General features: G+C 49.7%; 1 protein-coding gene across 1 annotated transcript in view; it reads right to left on the bottom strand.

Moving 5' to 3' along the window:
- camsap3 (calmodulin regulated spectrin-associated protein family, member 3) overlaps positions 1-22,238 on the bottom strand; it is a 199,679-nt gene that overhangs the window by 10,837 nt on the left and 166,604 nt on the right. Inside the window, exons 10-13 of the mRNA XM_078234906.1 lie at positions 16,143-16,218; positions 10,965-13,092; positions 4,243-4,379; positions 2,632-2,834 (exon numbers count right to left, since the gene is read on the bottom strand). Of these exons, the coding sequence (XP_078091032.1) occupies positions 2,632-2,834; positions 4,243-4,379; positions 10,965-13,092; positions 16,143-16,218 (2,544 nt within the window). The remainder of the gene's footprint in view (positions 1-2,631; positions 2,835-4,242; positions 4,380-10,964; positions 13,093-16,142; positions 16,219-22,238) is intronic.

Below are 22,238 nucleotides of genomic sequence, written 5' to 3'. Positions count from 1 at the left end.
AGAATTTAGCACGGCCAATGCACCCTAACCAGCACATCTTTGGACTGTGGGCGGAAACCGGAGCACCCGGAGGAAACCCACGCAGACACGGGGAGAAGGTGCAAACTCCACACAGACAGTGACCCGAGCCAGGAATCAGAACCCAGGTCCCTGGAGCTGTGAGGCAGCAGTGCTAACCCACTGTGCCACCGTGCCGTCGTATGGGAAGCAAAGGCTCATCAAGGTTCAGTAAGACCGAGACAGCAAGGGATGAACAAAACCCCTCTCACACACGCAACTGCAAACCTTTGACACTAGATGGAGCTTAACATTCAATGACAGCTTTGAAAGAAGGACTTGCGTTTACTGTTGTGCTTTTTTTTGTCAACATCAAAGCCTTTCTTAGCCAACGAAGCTCTTGTGAATCAGTGCTATTTTTGTTATGTCGGAAACAATAGTAGCCAATAATGCCAATAACAGCAGGATCCCACAAACTGCAATGTGACAAACAGCCAGTTAATGTACTTTTGTGGGGTTGATTGGGGGATAAGTAAGGACAGGGCATCGTGGAGACTGATTCCTCCTTAGCACCCTTGGAAATGGAGCTGCAATAGGGGAGAGACACCTTGTACTTCAGCAAAACAAATAGCATCTCTGACAGTGCGGCACTCCCTCAGGCACACAACCTTCAACTCCGATAGGTGCCAGCTCTGAACAGTGTGTTATACTGCCCCTTCTGTTGGGGAGGTGTAAATACAATTAGTTCAGTCGTGACCGGCTGCAACCCAGCACACGTTGGATATCGACCCGTGTGGCATTTTAAAAATTTATTAGTCACAAGTCGGCTTACATTAACACTGCAATGAGGTTACCGTGAAAATCCCCGAGTCGCCACACTCTGGCGCCTGTTCGGGTAACACTGAGGGGGAATTTAGCACGGCCAATACACCCTAACCAGCACGTCTTTCAGACTGTGGGAGGAAACCGGAGCTCCCGGAGGAAACCCACGCAGACACGGGGAGAATGCGCAAACTCCACACAGACAGTGACCCGAGCCAGGTCCCTGGCACTGTGAGGCAGCAGTGCTAACCACTGTGCCACATGCCAAATTGACCGAAGAATGTCGAGACAACATTTTTGCAGCTTTACGGCAGAATTTTGAGGATGTCTGAGCAGTTTTGCCAAGATTCACAGTGGGCTCATCGTATGCAGGTACAGAGTGACTCCGTACCTGTGGAAATATGGCATTGAGGACACTACTTGGGAACAATGGGGGGGGCGGCGGATTTAACCCTGTCAAAGAGGGACTAGTATCATTCTAAACAAAGATCACAGATTTGGATGAAAGGAAACAAAATAAGAAATGAGAAACAAGTAAATGTCTACTGCATCATGATGGAGGCAGATTTTTTCGACGTAGCTTTTAAACCAATACTGGCCCAGAGACGCCCAGTTCGATGGAATATGAAGACAATGAAATTCTAACACGAATCAGAACGTAACCGCGTGCGAGCCACATTCAGCAAAAGGAAGTAGTTGCCAAGCAACTGCAGATTATACTCTCAAATCAAAAGAAACTCTCTCATCGCGCTGGGAACAGTACAAATTTAGAAATCAACTTTAGGGGCACATTCACAGGAGGGGCAGCAATGGCCGAGTGGTATTATTGCTAGACTATTAATCCAGAAACCCAGCTAATGTTCTGGGGACCCCAGGTTCGAATCCCACCACCATTAGCTATGGTAAAATGTGTGGGGGTTACGGGATTAGCCTGGGCAAAAAGGCCGGATAAGGTACTCTGCCAGAGAGAGTTGATGCAGACTTGATGGACTGATCATCAAACCCTTTAGGCCAACCATTCATGACATAAGTGAGCACTTTACTGAGCAGCGCATCCTGGGGAGTTTTTGTTATTTTCGCTGGCAAGACACTGACACGTCATTCGTGTCCCTCAAGTTGATTTCGAAGTTTGTGTCATCCCCAACGAGACAAGAGAGGGTTTATTTAAATCCAGAATGTAATCTGACCTGGATTTTGTTACTTTTTTATTCATTCGTGGGACATGGGCGTCGCTGGCTGGGCCAACATTTATTGCCCATCCCTAGTTGTCCGAGGGCAGTTGAGAGTCAACCACATTGCTGTGGCTCTGCAGTCACATGTAGGCCAGACCAGGTAAGAATGGCAGATTTCCTTCCCTAAAGGACATTAGTGAACCAGATGGGTTTTTCCGACAATTGGCAATGGTTTCATGGTCATCGGTAGATTCTTAATTCCGGATTTATTTTTTATTGAATTCAAATTTCACCACAAATTTCATACAATTGTAGGATGCCTACGGTGCAGAAGGAGGCCATTCAGCCCATCAGGTCTGCAACAACTCTGACAAAGTACCTTCCCTAGGCCTCTTTACCCATGCTAGCCCTGTAACCGCCGCCCATTTTACCATGGCTAAGCCACCTAACAAACACATCTTGGAGCACTGAGGGGCAACTTAGCACGGCCGATCCACCTAATCTTTGGACTCCACCAAGCTATAAATGAACCGATTAGGGACTGTTCATGGGGATATCCTCTTTTTCTCTCCCCCGTGCCCCCTCATTCCTTTTGGAACGGACACTAAATGCACCCTTTGAAGGACATTTCGGCACCCACCTAGCAGGCCCTTCACCGGGCTGCGGGTCAGCACGGAATCATCCCGGAAGACTGACGACTTGGGCCGGGGCTTCCTCCCTTTGTTCGCCGAGCTCTTCGCCCTCAGAACCTTGTCCAGGTCGTCCATGATTTTCAGCTGCTGCCGCCGCAGATACTCCTGTTTGATGAAGTTCTTCTCCACTTTCTCCTCGTCCACTTGTTGCCTTGCAGAGGTGAAAGGGTAAAAAGGTTACACCCCTCTTAAAACGCTGACTACGGACGCACAAAGAGAAGCCGTGTTTTTTTGGTGCGCCAACACAGCGTGGGGCTTGACGATGTGACATCAGTTCTGCCCTCATCCCACATCCGCCCATGAAAGCTTCTTCGATAACAGGTACTGGATATCAGAAGCGAGAACCACGGTTTTATTTCTATTAGAAGAGTGATTAGAATCCCTACAGTGCAGAAGGAGGCCATTCGGCCCATCGAGTCTGCACCGACCACAATCCCACCCAAGCCCTATCCCCATAACCCCATGCATTTACCCTAGCTAGTCCCCCCTGACACCAAGGGATAATTTAGCATGGCCAATCCATCTGACCCTGCACATCTTTGGAGTGTGGGAGGAAACTGGAGCTCCCGGAGGAAACCCACGCAGACACGGGGAGAACATGCAAACAGGAGGTTGTCATATGGCCCATCGACAACAATCCCACCCAGCCCCTATCCCTGTAACCCCTCATATTTACCCTGCTAATCCTTCTGACACCAAGGAGCAATTTAGCACGGCCAGTCATCCTAATCCACACATCTTTCAGACTGTGGACTAAGTTTCGCAATTCCATTTTAGTTTACCTTTCCATCAATGGCCAAGTAAAGTTTATTTATTTTATTAGTGGGCTTACATTAACACTGCAATGAAGTTACTGTGAAAATCCCCTAGTTGCCACACTGTTCAGGTACACTGAGGAAGAATTTTAGCATGGCCAATGCACGCTAACCAGCGTGTCCATCAGACTGTGGGAGGAAACCAGGGCACCCGGAGAAAACCCACGCAGACACGGGGAGAACATGCAAACAGGAGGTCGTCATATGGCTCATCGACAACAATCCCACCCAGACCCTATCCCTGTAACCCCACGTATTCACCCTGCTAGTCCCTCTGACACTAAGGAGCAATTTAGCACGGCCAATCAACCAAACCTGCACATCTTTCAGACTGTGGGAGGAAACCGGAGCACCCGGAGGAAACCCACGCAGACATGGGGAAAATGTGCAAACTCCGCACAGACAGTGACCCGAGCTGGGAATTGAACCCGGGTCCCTGCCGCTGTGAGGCGGCAGTGCTAACCACTGTGTTACCGTGCCGCCCACGAGTTAGGTATCTAATATCAAACCATTCAAAGTCTACAAGGTTGTGACCCATTTTAGAATGCAGCAAATATTGCGAAGTAGCCCATTATCAAACAATAAATTCCACTGCTCGTTTTACGGGGAGCCAGAATCCCAAGGAGAGGACTTGATGTGAAACACAGGCCCTCGCTCAGGCCCTACTTCTAGGCTTTTGCCATTAGATGTGGAAAGGCAGGAGCCAGATTCAAGTTGCGCAGCGATGATTTTGTCCCGTCTCACCTGGTCTCCTCTTTCTTTTGCTCCTTTTCCGCCTCCAACCACATTCGGCGCTTCCTGAAATCCTCCGTTCTCTTCTGCTGCTTCTCCATCAAGGCTGCTCGCTTTAGGGCCATCTCTTCCTCTGCCTTCACCACATCCTGCAGCACATCGGAAACAACGGGAGAAAAAAAAACAATTGCACAATGTGTTCTGTCCACCTTAGAAAGTTCTAAACCCTTGTCCGACGCTACACTAGTTTAACTCGACAGTAGTTCAAAACTTGGGGCGGCCATGTTGGCCGGGGGTGCGGCCATGTTGGCCAAAGCTCACAATCCAATTAAACAAGAGAGGATCAAACCTGTCCAAAACATCAATAAAAGTTTGGTTTGGTACTATTTCCCACTGACAAGTTTACAAAGTGCACTGAAATTTTTTAAAAAATTACTTCACCAGGTACTGCAATAATAACATAAGAAATAAGAGCAGGAATAGGCCATCTCGCCCCTCGAGCCTGCCCCGCCATTCAATAAGATCATGGCTGATCTGAAGTGGATCAGTTCCACTTACCCGCCTGATCCCCATAACCCCTAATTCCCTTACCGATCAGGAATCCATCTATTCGTGATTTAAACATATTCAGCGAGGTAGCCTCCACCACTTCAGTGGGCAGAGAATTCCAGAGATTCACCACCCTCAGAAGAAGTTCCTCCTCAACTCTGTCCTAAACTGACCTCCCTTTATTTTGAGGCTGTGCCCTCTAGTTCTAGCTTCCTTTCTAAGTGGAAAGAATCTCTCAATCTCTACCCTATCCAGCCCCTTCATTATCTTATAGGTCTCTATAAGATCCCCCCTCAGCCTTCTAAATTCCAACGAGTATAAACCCAATCTGCTCAGTCTCTCAATGGGGTGGGTCTATGATTGGATAGGGGCGGCACGGTGGCTAACACTGCTGCCTCACAGCGCCAGGAACCCGGGTTTGATTCCCTGCTGGGTCCGTTCGCACTGTCCGTGCGGAGTCTGCACGTTCTCCCCGTGTCTGCGTGGGTTTCCTCCAGGTGCTCCGGTTTCCTCCCACAGTCCAAAAGATGTGCTAGTTAGGAGCATTGGCCGTGCTGAATTGCCCCTTAGTGTCCCGGGATGCGTAGTTTAGGGGGATTAGCGGGGTAAATATGCAGGGTTACGGGAATAGGGTCTGGGTGGGACTGCGGTCGGTGCTGACTTGATGGACCGAATGGCCTCCTTCTGCACTGTGTGATTCTATGATCTATGAACTTGAACATTCACTACTTTCATAAGAGCAATGTCACCGCAGCACCTTGGAAGATTGGAAGTCCCAAAATCTTGCCTGAGGTTTTAAAAAACAAATTACTAAGATCCACTTTGGGCGGGAAAATCGTATGAATCTGATTGCGATCTTCTTGCACTTAGTCATTTGGTTGGGGGGAGAGGGGGGGTGCCATTTCCCCCCATCGGGACATCAGAGCCCTCCCATTGGCACCCGCACCGTGGATAGTGCCAGATTCACACTTGCTAAGGGGCAGGTTGGCACTGCCAGGCAGCCAGATCCCCGACCACCCGGTGTCTTCAACGGCCCCCCCGAAGCCCCCACCCCCCCTCACCCCACCATGGCCATCACACCTGACCTCCATTTGCGGAGACTGGTCGTGATTCTCACCGGGTTCCTGTTACATCCCCGAGGGTTGGAGAATCCCGGGAGCAGGGAGGATCCATCTCGAGAGGGGCTAAGCCTATTTAAATATGCTAATCTGGTTACCGCCCAGTGAGGGCAAGGACCAGGTTACACTGAGGTGGAGTCTGGGAGAAACCCAGAGGGGTTCTCGCCAGTGCTAAACACGCTAGGCCCCCCCCCCCCCACCCTGCCATGATCCTCCAACTCCGCGTAGCCCCAGCGTGACCGGCCCATGCGCGCAGGGTGGAACATCAACCCCTCTACCAGACTGGATGATTCTTGTGTTGGTGACACATCCACCTTCCCAAGACTAATATTTCTATAACTGGCAAACAACTGCCAACAAGGAACATTTTAAACTAACCCTATGATTAACATCTCTATGGTAACCATCCTGGGTGGAACTTACTCTCCTTCCCGTTTTACATTTCTCCGACTCCCATTCCTTCACCAATTCAAGTTAAAACTTTACCCATGTTCCCATTGATGGGATTTAAACCATGATGTCAGGACGTCCCAAAGCCCTTTTATTTTATTAATTCGTGGGACATGGGCATTGCTGGCTGGGCCAGCATTTATTGCCCATCCCTAGTTGCCCTTGAACTTGCTCGGCCATTTCAGAGGGCAGTTGAGAGTCAACCACATTGCTGTGGCTCTTTGATTTGATTTACTATTGTCACGTATTGGGATACAGTGAAAAGTCTTGTTTCTTGTGAGCTATACAGACAAAGCATAGAATGCATAGGGGAGAAGGAAAGGAGAGAGTGCAGAATGTAGTGTTAGTCACAGCTAGGGTGTAGAGAAAGTTCAAATTAATGCAAGGTAGATAATTCAAAAGTCTGGAGTCACATGTAGGCCAGACCAGGTAAGGATGGCAGATTTCCGTCCCTGAAGGACATTAGGGAACCAGATGGGTTTTTCCCGACAATGATTTCATGGTCATCAGTAGATTCTTACCTGGTGTTCCGGATAATGTATTAGCATGGATAGAGGATTAGTCAACTAACAGAAAGCAAAAAGAGTGGGGGTAAACGGGTGTTTTTCTGGTTGGCGATCAGTGACTAGTGGCGTGCCTCAGGGATCAGTGTTGGGACCGCAATTGTTTACAAGTTACATAGATGATTTGGAGTTGGGGACCAAGTGTAGTGTGTCAAAATTCGCAGATGACACCAAGATGAGTGGCAGAACAAAGTGTGCAGAGGACGCTGAAAGTCTGCAAAGGGATATGGATAATCTAAGTGAGCGGGCGAGGGTCTGGCAGATGGAGTACAATGTTGGTAAATGTGAGGTCATCCATTTTGGTAGGAATAATAGCAAAATGGATTATTATTTAAATGGTAAAAAATTGCAGCATGCTGCTGTGCAGAGGGACCTGGGTGTCCTTGTGCAAGAGCCTCAAGGAATTGGTGTGCAGGTAATTAAGGCGGCAAATGGAATTTTGTCCTTCATTGCTAGAGGGATGGAATTTAAAAACAGCGAGATTATGTTGCAGCTGTATAAGATGCTGGTGAGGCCACTCCTGGAGTGTACAGTTTTGGTCTCCTTACTTGAGAATGGATATACTGGCACTGGAGGGGGTGCAGAGGAGATTCACTAGGTTGATTCCGGAGTTGAGAGGGTTGGCTTATGAGGAGAGACCGAGTAGACTGGGGCTATGCTCATTGGAATTCAGAAGAATGAGGGGAGATCTTATAGAAACATAAGATTATGAAGGGAATAGATAAGATAGAAGCAGGGAGGCTGTTTCCACTGGCAGGTGAAACTAGAACTAGAGGGCATAGCCTCAAAATAAGGGGGAGCAGATTTAGGACTGAGTTGAGGGGGAACTTGTTCACCCAAAGGGTTGTGAATCTGTGGGATTCCCTGCCCAGTGAAGCAGTTGAGGCTACCTTATTGAATGTTTTTAAGGCAGGGATAGATAAATTTTTGAACAGTAAAGTGAGTGGGTGGGTAAGTGGAGCTGAGTCCACGAAAAGATCAGCCATGATCTTATTGAATGGCAGAGCAGGCTCGAGGGGCCAGATGGCCCACTCCTGCTCCTAGTTCTTACATTCTTAATTCCAGATATTTTTTATCGAATTCAAATTCCACCATCTGCCGTGGCGGGATTCGAACCCAGGTCCCCAGAGCATTAGCTGAGTTTCTGGATTAATAGTCTAGCGATAATACCACTAGGCCATCACCTCCCCATTACACCTGACGAAGTATGGTCAAAGTAGGAAATGCCACGGCTGATTTGGGCACAGCAAGCCCTGATCATGACCAGGTAACCTATTGTTCAGTATCTCACCCGAGGACAACATGTTGACCAGAGCATTCGGGATAACTCCACTACTCTTCAAAGAACAGAGTCATAGGATCACTTGTGAGGAACCTGGATTAACATTTCATTTGAAAAGCGTCCCCTCTGACAGTTCAGCACTCTCTCGGTGATGCACTGGAGCATTGCTCTACGATATATCAGTGTTGTTCAGTACGTAGCACTCCTCTGCCTCCGAGTCACAAGGTTCTGGGTTCAAGTCCCGCTCCAGAGCTTGAGAGCACAAAAAGGCCGACACACCACTGCAGTACAGAGGGAGCCCTGCGCTGCTGGAGGTGCTGTCTTTTGAGGTGAGGAATTAAGCCAAGGCCTGTTCGGCCTGCTAAAGGCGAATGTAAAAGAGCCCGCTTCGAAGGGAGCAAGGCTTATCCCTCAATGACCAGATACAAATAGGATCGCTATAGTGCAGAAGGAGGCCATTTGGACCATCGAGCCTGTACCACCAGGCCCTATCCCTGTAACCTCACTTATTTACCCTGCTAGTTCCCTGACACCAAGGGGCAATTTAGCATGGCCAATCCACCTAACCTGCACATTGTGGCATACTAAGGAGCAATTTAGCACGGCCAATCCACTTAACTCGCACATCTTTCAGACTGTGGGAGGAAACCGGAGCACCCGGAGGAAACCCACGCAGACACGGAGAGAACGTGCAGACTCCACACCGACAGTGACACCAAGCCGGGAATCGAACCAGGGTCCTGGCGCTGTGAGGCAGCAGTGCGAACCACTGCGCTACCGTGTGACGACCACATTACGTGTTTGTGAGAGCTTACTGTGCGGAGGTCAGCTGTCACACTTCCTACAGGACAGCAATGACTACACTTCAACAATACGCCATTGGCCGAAAGGGGTTCGGAGGTTGGGAAGAGCGCGGTATAAACGTACCTCTTCCTTTCTACTGTTGCTCAAGTGTGGGACTTGAACCTTCTGACTCAGAGAGAAGTGCTACCCACTGAGCCAAGCCTGACACAAGGATAATGTTTGAAAATGATTCCTGTGCTATGAATAGAGTGGATCTCACTGATGCGCCGTTAGTCAGCGTTCTTCACAAAGCTCTCATTAAATCCCCACTGATTTTCACTTTCTATTAAAATCAAGGCAAATTTCCAATTCGGCTCGTTAGTTTAGTATTAGAGAATAAACCGCTTAAAAATTAAATCCCATACAACAGAAACACCATCCAGAGCAAGATATTCATATAGATAACCCCCCCCCCCAGCTTCTATTTGAGTGGCTGGAAGGTGGGGTGGAATGCGGAGAATGAGTCTTTCCACCGCCCGGAATGCCCAACAGGACGAGAGAAGCAGGTTCAATGATTTTCAAAATATACATTTGAACGAGGAAAATTTGCAGGGCTGGGGGGGAAGTCATAGAAGGTAGCGCAGAAGGAGGCCATTCAGCCCATCGCGTCTGCACCAACAACAATCCCATCCAGGCCCTATCCCTGTAACCCCAGGAATTTTACCCCAGCTAGTCCCCCTGACACTCGGAGGCAACCTGCACATCTTTAGATATTGAGAGACAATTTAGCATGGCCAATCCACCTAACCTACGCATCTTTGGATATTGAGAGACAATTTAGCATGGCCAGTCCACCTAATGTACACATCTTTGGACACTGTGGCGCAATTTAGCATGGCTAATCCACCTAACCTGCACATCTTTGGACTGTGGGAGGAAACCAGAGCACCCGGGAGGAAACCCACGCAGACACGGGGAGAACGTGCAGACCCCACACATTCACACCTAATCATGCCAGACCCATGATTTGGTGTGTTAACAGGTTTATTTGGAATCACGAGCTTTCGGAGCGCTGCTCCTTCATCAGGCGAGTGGAGAGTAGGTTTGACAAACACGGCATATACAGACAGAGACACAATTGCAAGATAATGGTTGGAATGCGAGATTTTACAGATAATCAAGTCTTTACAGGTACAGAAAGTGTAGTGGAGAGGGGGATAATCACAGGTTAGAGAGGCATGAATTGTCCGAAGCCAGGACAGTTAGTAGGATTTCGAAAGCTCATGATTCCAAATAAACCTGTTGGGCTTTAACCTGGTGTTGAGACTTCCTTACTGTGCCCACCCCAGTCCAACGCCGGCATCTCCACATCATGGTATTCTGGTCGCCTCATTACAGGAAGGATGTGGAAAAGATCGAAAGGGTGCAGAGGCGATTTACAAGGATGTTGCCTGGATTGAGTGGCATGCCTTATGAGGATAGGCTGAGGGAGCTCGGTCTTTTCTCCTTGGAGAGACGTAGGATGAGAGGAGACCTAATAGAGGTATATAAGATGTTGAGAGGTATAGATCGGGTGGACTCTCAGAGGCTTTTTCCCAGTGTGGAAATGGCTGCTACGAGAGGACACAGGTTTAAGGTGCTGGGGGGTAGGTACGGGGGAGATGTTAGGGGGACGTTTTTCACACAGAGGGTGGTGGGCGAGTGGAATCGGCTGCCGTCAGTGGTGGTGGAGGCAAACTCAATAGGGTCTTTTAAGAGACTCCTGGATTAGAACATGGGATTTAATAGGATGGAGGGTTATAGGAAGGCCCAAAAGGTAAGGATATGTTCGGCACAACTTGTGGGGCCAAAGGGCCTGTTTTGTGCTGTAGTTTTCTATGTTTAAAGTTGTGGAGGTAACTCGACACTACATTCACACTGGGTCCCCAGCGGGGTTGAGTCGGAGGGGGGGAAAATCAGTGCCAAGGAGCAAAGCAAAAGTTCACCCACCTTGAAGAAGAAGCCGACAGATTTCTGTTCAGAGTCCAGTTGGTCGCTGGTGGGGTCTCTCGCAATCTCTGTCCCGTCCTCACTCTCCTCGGGGCCTTTTAAGGAAGACAACGGTATCTCGATCAAACTAGTCCTTTTGACAATGGCGGCTGCGCCCTTTTTCCCACTGTCAGGCTGCTCCTCCGTCGGGCCGGTTGTCTTTCGAGCTACGATTGGCCCCACGGGCCGCAGGTTGCCTTGGCTTTCAAGGTCAAAGGTCAGCGGATCAGGCTCTGCCGCCATTGACGGGTCATGTGAATGGCCAGCGAGGCTCGCGATTGGTCCAACTGGCCTCTGCTTCGGCCTGACGTCCACCCCCAGCTCCTCCTTCTCGTCACCCTTGCCGAAGCAAATGGAAGACTTGGTCTGGACGGTCACCTGGCTGGGCGAGAACCTGCGGAGGTGGGGCAAGGAGTCGACGTTCTGCGGGGGCGTCAGGACGCGGGTCAGCGGCGTGATCTTCAGCTCGACGGGCCGCGAGTGCCGGGGGCTCTTGGGGGGGGCGGCGTTGGCCTTCTTCAGGCCGGCCTGGGGTGAGCGCGTGCCAGCGGCGACCGGCGGCTTGCGCGAGGGCGAGGGGGAGGGCGAGGAGAACTCAGCGGAGCAGGGGGGCTGGAAATCACGGGTGGGCCTCGGGGCGGACACCTTGGGGGCCGGGATGACCCAGGCATGGACGTTCTTCTTCTCCATCAGGGTCTCCTGTTGCTGGGCCAGGCGCTGCATGTCGATCTGCAGTGAGGACAGGGCCGAGTTGAGTTTGGCAACTGCGTTGTTGTATTCACCAATGTCCGACTCCACCTCGGGCTCCTTGGGGGACTCGGATACCCCCAGCTTGACGTCTTTATCTCCGTCGCCCTTGCTAGGATTCTCCTCGCCATCTTTTTCCAACATTTCCCCATCCCTTCCCTTAAATTCTGGCTGCGTTAGGCTTTCATCCTCCTCATCCTCAATCTTGGACAACCTTTCCTCCAAGGACAACTTCCTCTTGTCTTCATCTCCCGCGGCTCCGTTCTCCGGTTCTCCCCCCTCTTCTTTCTTTTTGAGCTGCAAGAAGGCGCTCTTACCCAACCTCTGCCGGTGCTTGGCAAAAATGGCCTCGATTCTCTTCTTCTGCGCCTCGATGGCTCGCCTCTTCTCCTCCAACCTAATCCCCAGTTGTGTCATCTCCGAGGCCAGGGCCTGATTCTGGCTGGCGCTCTCCTCGGGTCTCTGGACCCAGGACGCCATTTGTTGGTCATTCAGGTCGCTGCAGCTGTCGGGGGTGGTCTTCTGGGAGCTGGATTCGGGCGGGTTGATCTTCTTCATCTTCCTCTCAGCGAAGCTGGTCATCTTGACCCCCGAGCCGGAGGAGGCCACGCTTTCGGCCTGCGAGCTAATCGAGCTGAGGCACGAGGTGCACTCGTCCTTGCTGCCCGAGTCCTTCTCCTGAGCCGGCCTCGAGCCGTCCTCCGCGTCCGAGTCCAGGCTGTTGTCCCGCAGGACGGAGTCGTCGTCCCGCGAGAAGTTGCCGTCCTCCGACGGGGCGACCCCGCCGCCGACCGGCTCCCCGCCGGACTCGTTGGTGACATCCGCAGGCTTGTAGGGATTATTGGGATCGAACTTGGACGGGACGGCCTTGGGTTTGAGAAAGCCTTCGGGCAGGTCGGGTCTGTGGAGGAAGAATCCGTCCGGCGCTCCTTCGGGTCGGAGTCTGGGTTCAAGTTTATCTGTATTGTGGATTATCTTTAACGCTTCCTCGATGGTCGGCAACTCTGTGTAGTTATTGTGATCATCAATGACGCCATTTTGAACGGGCCTGTGGTGCTCTTTCTCCGCTATCTTATTGGACAACGGTGACACCTTTCTGGGTGTCCTTGGCGACACCAGCGACCCGTTCTCATTGGCTAGCTCCTCCTTCCCCAGGTAGCCGGCCGTGTCCTCCGGAGAATCGCACACGGCCCTCGGTAAACAGTTCTGGGACCGGTAGGCGTTGGTCGCGAGGCTGTCGGAGCTCACGGACCTCATTAACCCAACCGGGTTGCCCATGACGATGTCCACATCACTGTCCAGGCCAAATGGAATGCTGAAAGACACAGCCTGTGACAAAGGCCTGTGGGCAAGAGAGAAATCCAGGTTACACAAAGGTGAAAGGTTGGATGTTACTTCACAAGACAAACATCGGATGTAAAACAAAGACTGAGTTTTAAGTACAAAAAGAAATCAATGTTTGGAAAGGAAGAGAATGAAAACAAATTTCTCGGAATCGCGAATGAGAGTTTTAGTTTACTTATTATTAGTCACAAGTAAGCTTACATTAACACTGCAAAGAAGTTACTGTGAAAATCCCCTCGTCACCACACTCCGGCGCCTGTTCGGGTACACAGAGGGAGAATTTAGCACGGCCAATGCACCTAACCAGCACATCTTTCGGACTGTGGGAGGAAACCGGAGCACCCGGATGAAACACACAGAGAGGATGTGCAGACTCCACACAGACAGTGACCCAAGCCGGGAATCGAACCAGGTCCCTGGGGCTGTGAGGCAGCAGTGAACACAAGAACTAGGAGCAGGAGTAGGCCATCTGGCCCCTCGAGCCTGCTCTGCCATTCAATAAGTTCATGGCTGATCTTTTTGTGGACTCAGCTCCACTTACCCGCCCACTCACCATAACCCTTAATTCCTTTACTGTTCAAAAATTCATCTATCCTTACCTTAAAAACATTCAATGAGGTAGCCTCAACTGCCTCACTGGGCAGGGAATTCCACAGATTCACAACCCTTTGAGTGAAGAGGTTCCTCCTCAACTCAGTCCTAAATCTGCTTCCCCTTATCTTGAGGCTATGCCCCCTAGTTCTAGTTTCACCCGCCAGTGGAAACAACTTCCCTGCTTCTATCTTATCTATTTCCTTCATAATTTGATATGTTTCTAGAAGATCTCCCCTCATTCTTCTGAATTCCAATGAGTATCGTCCCAGTCTACTCAGCCTCTCCTCATAAGCCAACCCTCTCAACTCCGGAATCAACCTAGTGAATCTCCTCTGCACCCCCTCCAGTGCCAGTATATCCTTTCTCAAGGAAGGGCTTACCACTCTGCCACCCAGTTTGACATGATGGATAATCGAGGATGGACCCATGTGTTCTTTCCATCTATTCGCTATCTTGTGATACACCTAGCCAATCCACCTAACCTGCACATCTTTGGACACTATGGTCTATGGGGCAACACGGTGGCCCAGTGGCTAGCACTGCTGCTCCATCGATCCAGGGACCCGGCTTGGGTCACCGTCTGTTCGGAGTCTGCAGATTCTCCCCGTGTCTGCATGGGTTTCCTCCGGGTGCTCCGGTTCCCTCCCACAGTCCGAAAGATGTGCTGGTTATGCGCATTGGCCGTGCTAAATTCTCCCTCAGTGTACCCCAACAGGCGCCGGAGTGTGGCGACTAGGGGATTTTCACAGTAACTTCATTGCAGTGTTAATGTAAGCCGACTTGTGACTAATAAATAAACTTCTTACTTTTTTTAAAACCAAGGGACAATTTACCATGGCCAGTCCACCGAACCTGCACATCTTTCAGACTGTGGGAGGAAACCCACGCAGACAGGGTTAGAATGTGCAAACTCCACACAGACAGTGACCCAAGCCAGGAATCGAACCCGGGTCCCTGGTGCTGAGGCAGCAGTGCTAACCACTGTGCCACCCGTTTGACATTGAGCTGAACTGGGGATCAGTTTGACACTGAATTTTGCCTCAGTCCTGATTTCAAGTCCTCATTTTCTTTCTTCAAAATGAACGGGAAGCTGATAAAATTCTCCTGCGCCGAGTTGATAACCTTAATTTGAAAAGTCACACCGAAAATCTATGGCTGGGCCTGTGTCCTATTTTCTCTTCTCCACTAAAGTAGGCCATTTCTCAAGGGGGCGTACTGAACCTTAGCAACCCTCCATAGCAACAGAACGTGTCAAATTGCAACACTACTGTTGAGTATTTGGTTCACTTCTGCAGTAAAAGGGTAAACAAAATTAATCACTGCCCAGAAAAGTATTGCAGTCTTGAAATACTTATAGAATTTAGTCTTCAATCCATCAGCAAATAGCCATGGCAACCACTGATAAGTTTAACTATTAGTATTAAGTATTAGTGTACTTACATAATGCAAGTACAAGTAGGCTTACATTAACACTGCAATGAAGTTACTGTGAAAATCCCCCAGTCGCCGTGCTAAATTCTCCCTCAGTGTACCCGAACTGGCGCCCGTTTGGGTACACTAGAAAGATGTCATAGAAACCCTACAGTGCAGGAGGAGGCCATTCGGCCCATCGAGTCTGCACCGACCACAATCCCACCCAGGCCCTACCCCCACATATTTACCCGCTAATCCCTCTAACCTACACATCTCAGGACTCTTAAGTGGCAATTTTTAACCTGGCCAATCAACCTAACCCGCACATCTTTGGACTGTGGGAGGAAACCCACGCAGACACGAGGAGAATGTGCAAACTCCACACAGACAGTGACCCGAGCCGGGAATCGAACCCGGGACCCTGGAGCTGTGAAGCAGCAGTGCTAACCACTGCGCTACCGTGCCGCCCACTGAGGGAGAATTTAGCACGGCCAATGCACCCTAACCAGCACGTCTTCCAGACTGTGGGAGGAAACCGGAGCACCCGGAGTAAACCCAGCCCACGCAGACACGGGGAGAATGTGCAAACTCTGCACGGACAGTGACCCAAACCGGGAATCGAACCCGGGTCCCTGGCGCTTTGAGACAGCAGCGCTAACCACTGTGCCACCCGTACAATTTGCAGGCCCCACTCAAAGTGCGGCACGCACTCTCAGTTTAAAACTGGAAGCCAATTCACTGCATCTATTACTAACACCACTGGGAATTCAAATTGGGAATCAGGGCGAGAGAACACAGAACAGAGAAATTCTTCTCAAAGAACACTCCTCGTTCAACCAATGATTGGAAATGAGGGCACATCCTTCAAATTGTGCAAAGTGCTGTATTACATAATTAGCAGCCTGGATGAATCAAGTCCTTATCGAAGCAGCAAGTGAAATGCTCAGCTAGAATTCAACTTGGACCCACATCACAGGACATGTTCAACAGGCCGCATCGCACTTGGTCTTCGCTACTGCGAGTTCCCCCATCCAAAATTACCTCTTTATCTGTTTCTTCGTCCATGCCTTGCCAAAGGAGTCGACTTGTGACATTGAGGTAGAGTGATTCAGCGCACCTGGGAAAACAATATTCAGAGATGGTTTAACACCTGGATTTAATAAGACCATAAGATATGGGAGCAGAATTAGGCCATTCGGCCCGTCAAGTCTGCTCCGCCATTCAATCATGGCTGATGAGTTTCTCAACCCCATTCTCCCGCCTTTTCCCCGTAACCTTTGATCCCCATACCAATCAAGAACCTATCTATCTCTGTCTTAAATATCTTCATGATGTGGAGATGCCGGCGTTGGACTGGGGTAAACACAGTAAGAGGTTTAACAACACCAGGTTAAAGTCCAACAGGTTTATTTGGTAGCAAAAGCCACACAAGCTTTCGGAGCCCCAAGTCCCTTCTTCAGGTGAGTGGGAATTCTTCAGGTGAGTGGGGCTCCGAAAGCTTGTGGCTTTTGCTACCAAATAAACCTGTTGGACTTTAACCTGGTGTTGTTAAACCTCTTACTGTGTTAAATATCTTCACCACGTCCACTCTATCCAGGCCTTTCAGTATTCTCTAAGTTCCAATGAGATCCCTCCTCACCCTTCTAAACTCCATCGAGTACAGACCCAGAGTCCTCAGACACTCCTCATACGTAGAGGAGCAGTTGAAAAGGTGACCGTTTGTTTAAAAACTCTTCCCCCTCCCATTTGGCTAGGTACAAAGATATTGCAAGTTATCCCACTGTGATTGACTGTCTACTTGCCAATGAAGTCCAATCCAAAATGGCCACTTGCCCTTGAATGGATCAAGAACCCAAAAGGGGTTGAGTTTACAGGATTTCACCTCAGGATTACAGATTTGACACTCAAAATGGAGAATTAAATCACTACCATATCAAGCTGTGTTTACTTTCATTCGCACCCTTGAAGGGTTACCAATGCTAGGTAATTGAGTACTTAAATGTGGCCTCCTCCTGTGCTGGAACTATGCCGGCTGTTAAGTTTTATTGGCAGGCATCTCTTGGAACATCAACACGTTCCCGATGGATGAAAACTGGCAGAGAATGGGAATGCCCGACCGTGAGGAGGTCTCAATCTCAGTCACTGTGATAGGCGGGCTAGGCGGACAGTAATGATCTCAATGCCGATTTTTTTTGTGAAAAGATCTGGTAAAATTCTCCAGTGCTGAGTTAATCCTCAAATCCCTACAGTGCAGAAGGAGGCCATTCAGCCCATTCGAGCTTGCACCAACAACAATCCCACCCAGGCCCTATCCCTGCTAATCCCCCCTGACACTAAGGGGCAATTCAGCATGGCCAATCCACCGAACCTGCACATCTTTGGGTGGCAGGGTGGCACAGTGGTTAGCACTGCTGCCCCTCAGCGCCAGGGAGCCGGGTTCTATTCCCGGCTTGGGTCACTCCCTGTTCAGAGTCTGCACGTTCTCCCCGTGTCTGCGTGGGTTTCCACCGGGTGCTCCAATTTCCTCTCACGGTCCGAAATGCGTGCTGGTTAGGGTGCATTGGCTGTGCTAAATTCTCCCTCAGTGCACCCGAACAGGCACCAGAATATGACGATTAGGGTATTATTCGCAGTAACTTCATTGCAGTGTTAATGTAAGTTTATTTGTGACACCAATAAATAAATAAGGTTAATAACCTTAATTTGGGAAATCACAACTAAGGCAGCACGGTGACACAGTGGTTAGCACTGCTGCCTCACAACGCCAGGGACCCGGGTTCAATTCTCGGCTCAGGTCACTGTCTGTGTGGAGTCTGCACGTTCTCCCCGTGTCTGTGTGGGTTTCCTCCAGGTGCCCTGATTTCCTCCCACAGTCCGAAAGACATGCTGGTTAGGGTGGATTGGCCATGCTAAATTCTCCCTCAGTGTACCCGAACAGATGCCGGAGTGTGGCGACTAGTGGATTTTCACAGTAACTTCACTGCAGTGTTAATGTAAGCCGACTTGTGACACTAATAAGGTTAATAACCTTAATTTGGAAAGTCACAACTGAAAAAGTGATGGCTGGGCCTATGCCCTATTTTCTCAGGCCCCCTTTGTTTCATATAGCAAGCCCCCCCCCCCCCTCTCTATTCTGTGACCCCTTAGGTGGCTCTATTCCATGAGACCATAAGATATAGGAGCAGAATGAGGCCACTCGGCCCAGCGAGTCTGCTCCGCCATTCAATCATGGCTGATATTTTTCTCATCCCCACTCTCCTGCCTTTCCTATTCTAACAATCGACACGGTAGCACAGTAGTTAGCACTGCTGCTTCACAGCTCCAGGGGCCTGGGCTCGATTCCCGGCTTGGGTCAGTATCTGTGTGGAGTTTGCACGTTCTCCTCGTGTCTGCGTGGGTTTCCTCCGGGTGCTCCGGTTTCCTCCCACAGTCCAAAGATGTGCGGGTTAGGTTGCATTGGCCGTGCTAAAATTGCCCCTTAGTGTCCTGAGAGGCGTAGGTTAGAGGGGTTAGTGGGTAAAATATGTAGGGATATGGGGGTAGGGCCTGGGTGGGATTGTGGTCGGTGCAGACTCGATGGGCCGAATGGCCTCTTTCTGGACTGGAGGGTTTCTATGATTCAATCCTGGTGAAGAGGTAACAAAATGAACCCAACAAGTGGAGGCAAATGGCTGGAATGAGAACAGAGGAAATAGAGTACAAGGTGGGAGGTGCCAGATCCAGATCTGACTGGGCTTTGTGACAAGACTAAAGTCTGGATGCTCTGTGGGCTTGGTAAAAGAGGGAACGTACGCAGCAGGAGATAGAACTTGGGCTGTATCCGTACCTTCCTCTATCATTTAACATTGCTGAAACCACCTTTGGAGCTCTGAAAAGCAGAGCTTTTGTTTGATGGTGCAACTATCATTTTCTCCCAAGCAGGTTTAAGATGAGAGAGATATATTAAGCCATAACAAGTCATCAAGGTGAAAGATAAAGTTAGTCACAAGTAGGCCGAAATTAACACCGCAATGAAGTTACTGTGAAAATCCCCTAGTCGCCACACTCGGGCGCCTGTTCGGGTACACTGAGGGAGAATTTAGCACGACCAATGCACATAACCAGCACGTCTTTCAGACTGTGGGAGGAAACTGGGGCACCCGGAGGAAACCCATGCAGACACGGAGAGAATCTGCAGACTCTGTAACCATCTAATTAATCCCACTCCCCCTGAAAATCTCCCAAGTACATAATTCCAAATCCTTTAGTCATTATTGAATCTGCTTCCGTCATCCTTATATCAAGCTCGTTCCAGATCATAGAATCCTACAGTACAGAAGGAGGCCATTCGGCCCATCGAGTCTGCACCGACCACAATCCCACCCAGGCCCTATCCCCATAACCCCATGCATTTACCCTAGCTAGTCCCCCTGACACTAAGGGGCAATTTAACATGGCCAATCCACCTAACCCGCACATCTTTGGACTGTGGGAGGAAAACGGAGCACCCGGAGGAAACCCACGCAGACACGGGGAGAACGTGCAGACACCCCACACAGACAGTGACCCAAGGCCGGGAATCGAACCCGGGTCCCTGCCGCTGTGAGGCTGCAGTGCTGACCACTGTGCCACCCTAATTATTGATGAATTATTTATTTTGAAAAAGATTTAAAAGTCCACAATTTCTAAGTGCATCCCCAATTGTTTAAATGTTTTTAAAAGGCTGCATATTGAAATGCAGAAATTGTAAATATTTCATATTTTTTTCTTCACATTTTCTCCTCAATTGGTCAATGCTCAAATGTGGAGCACTTCCCATTTTTACATCAGCAGCAGCAGCGTGGCACAGTGGTTAGCACTGCTGCCTCACAGCACCAGGGACCCGGGTTCGATTCCAGCCTCGGGTCACTGTCTGTGCAGAGTTCTCCCCGTGTCTGCGTGGGTTTCCTCCGGGTGCTCCGGTTTCCTCCCACAGTCCGAAAGATGTGCAGGTTAGATGGATTGGCCCTGGTAAATTGACCCTTAGTGTCAGGGGGATTAGCAGAATAAATGTGTGGGGTTACGGGAATAGGGATCTGGGTGGGATTGTGGTCGGTGCAGACTCAATGGGCCGAACGGCCTCCTTCCACACTGTAGGGATTCTATGATGATTCTAGGATAGGTTAACACATTTCCTGCCCGCTCTCTGAACAGGATGGGCTGGTGGGAAGAACCGCATAGAATATCATAGAAGCCCTACAGTGCAGAAAGAGGCCATTTGGCCCATCGAGTCTGCACCGACCACAATCCCACCCCGGCCCTACCCCCACATTCCTACATATTTACCCATTAATCCCTCTAACCTACACATCTCAGGACACTAAGGGGCAATTTTTAGCATAGCCAATCAACCTAACCCGCACATCTTTGGACTGCGGGGGGAAACCGGAGCACCCGGAGGAAACCCACGCAGACACGAGGAGAATGTGCAAACTCCACACAGACAGTGACCCAAGCCGGGAATCGAACCCGGGTCCCTGGTGCTGTGAAGCAGCCGTGCTAACCACTGTGCCACCGTGCCGCCCTAGGTCAGTGACCTGGGATAGTTTAATTATCTTTAGGGCCTTGGTGTTTTTGTGGTCCTGTTTGAGCATTCGGAAACCATAGCTCGAAAAAGAGACACCACACGTGAGCTTTAAACAAAAATCACTGAGTTCCAAACGTTCAAAGAGGTGTTTACAACTGTGCCAAAATGTACAAGTTCTGACTGCGTTAATGAGCGTTTGGTTTCTTCAAAGTAATATGTATGCTTTGAGGTGTAGTAATTTGGAAAAGCCCCAGATATCAGCAGCTGGCTTGCTCATGTTAAGAACTCCCGGGTCAACATGGTAGATGTGCTCTGAAACACCGGAATTCCACCACCCCGCCCAGCATGGGAATCGGAGCAGGCGAGGAGCGGGCAATGGGAAGGCCCACTGACCTTGGGCGGGAGTTTATGGTTTCGGGATGAACGAAGCCCTAAAATCCCACCCAGAGAGTCATCCAGACTCGAAACATTGGTTCTATTCTCTCTCCACAGGTGCTGTTAGACCTGCTGAGATTTTCCAGCATCCGCAGTAATTTGCTCCTCATCTCGGTTCTAAAGGATCGTCCCTTTACTCTGAGGCTGTGCCCTCAGATCCTAGTGTCTCCTGGTAATGGAAACATCTTCTCCACGTCCACTCTATCCAGGCCTTTCAGTATTCTATAAGTTTCAATGAGATCCCCCCTCATCCTTCTAAACTCCATGAAGTACAGACCCAGAGTCCTCACACATCGAACGTTTCATTCGCAGATCATTCTCATGAAGCTCCTTTGGACCCTCTCCAAGGCCAGCACATCCTTCCTTAGGTACGGGGGCCATAATCTAAAAACTAGGGCCAACCCGTTCAGGAGAGATCATAGAATCCAACAGTGCAGAAGGAGGCCATTCGGCCCATTGAGTCTGCACCAACCACAATCCCACCCAGGTCCTATCCCCGTAATCCCATGCATTTATCCTAGCTAGTCCCCCTGACACTAAGGGGCAATTTAGCATGGCCAATGCACCTAACCCGCACATATTTGGACTGTGGGAGGAAACCAGAGCACCCGGAGGAAACCCACGCAGACACGGGGAGAATGTGCAAACTCCACACAGACAGTGACCCAATACAGGAATCGAACCCAGGTCCCTGGTGCTGTGAGGCTGCAGTGCTAACCACTGTGCTACCCCCTGTTGGAAACACGCAGTGAGTCCGTGTTGCTGTATGTGGGGGAGATTATACTAGGAAGCAATAATTAGACCAGTTCATTGGAAATATAATTTAGTCCTGACAAAACCAATGACTAGAGTGAAAAATTTTCACATTTCCCACATTAAAAAGAACTCATTTACAAACTTATTGTTGAAGCAGCCTATGTAAACATGTCACACTGCAATTATATCCTCCGACCAGTGGAGGAGGGGGGGCGTTGCAACTCCTCCACAAGGCCTGACACATTCGAGACAGGGCAATTTTCATGCAAAATATGGCACTTTAGAAGGGAAATAATGTAGACAGGAAGCGGGGGTACAGACATTGAGCATTTTATGAATATATTTTGGATAATATTTTACCAAAAAATCAGCCCAAAGTCAAGAGGTGAAAAATCAAAGAT

This window comes from Mustelus asterias, chromosome 19 (assembly GCF_964213995.1).
Source record: "Mustelus asterias chromosome 19, sMusAst1.hap1.1, whole genome shotgun sequence".
Taxonomy (NCBI): domain Eukaryota; kingdom Metazoa; phylum Chordata; class Chondrichthyes; order Carcharhiniformes; family Triakidae; genus Mustelus; species Mustelus asterias.
Note: the sequence above shows the minus strand (reverse complement) of the source record. Positions and strands in the feature narration are given on the sequence as shown.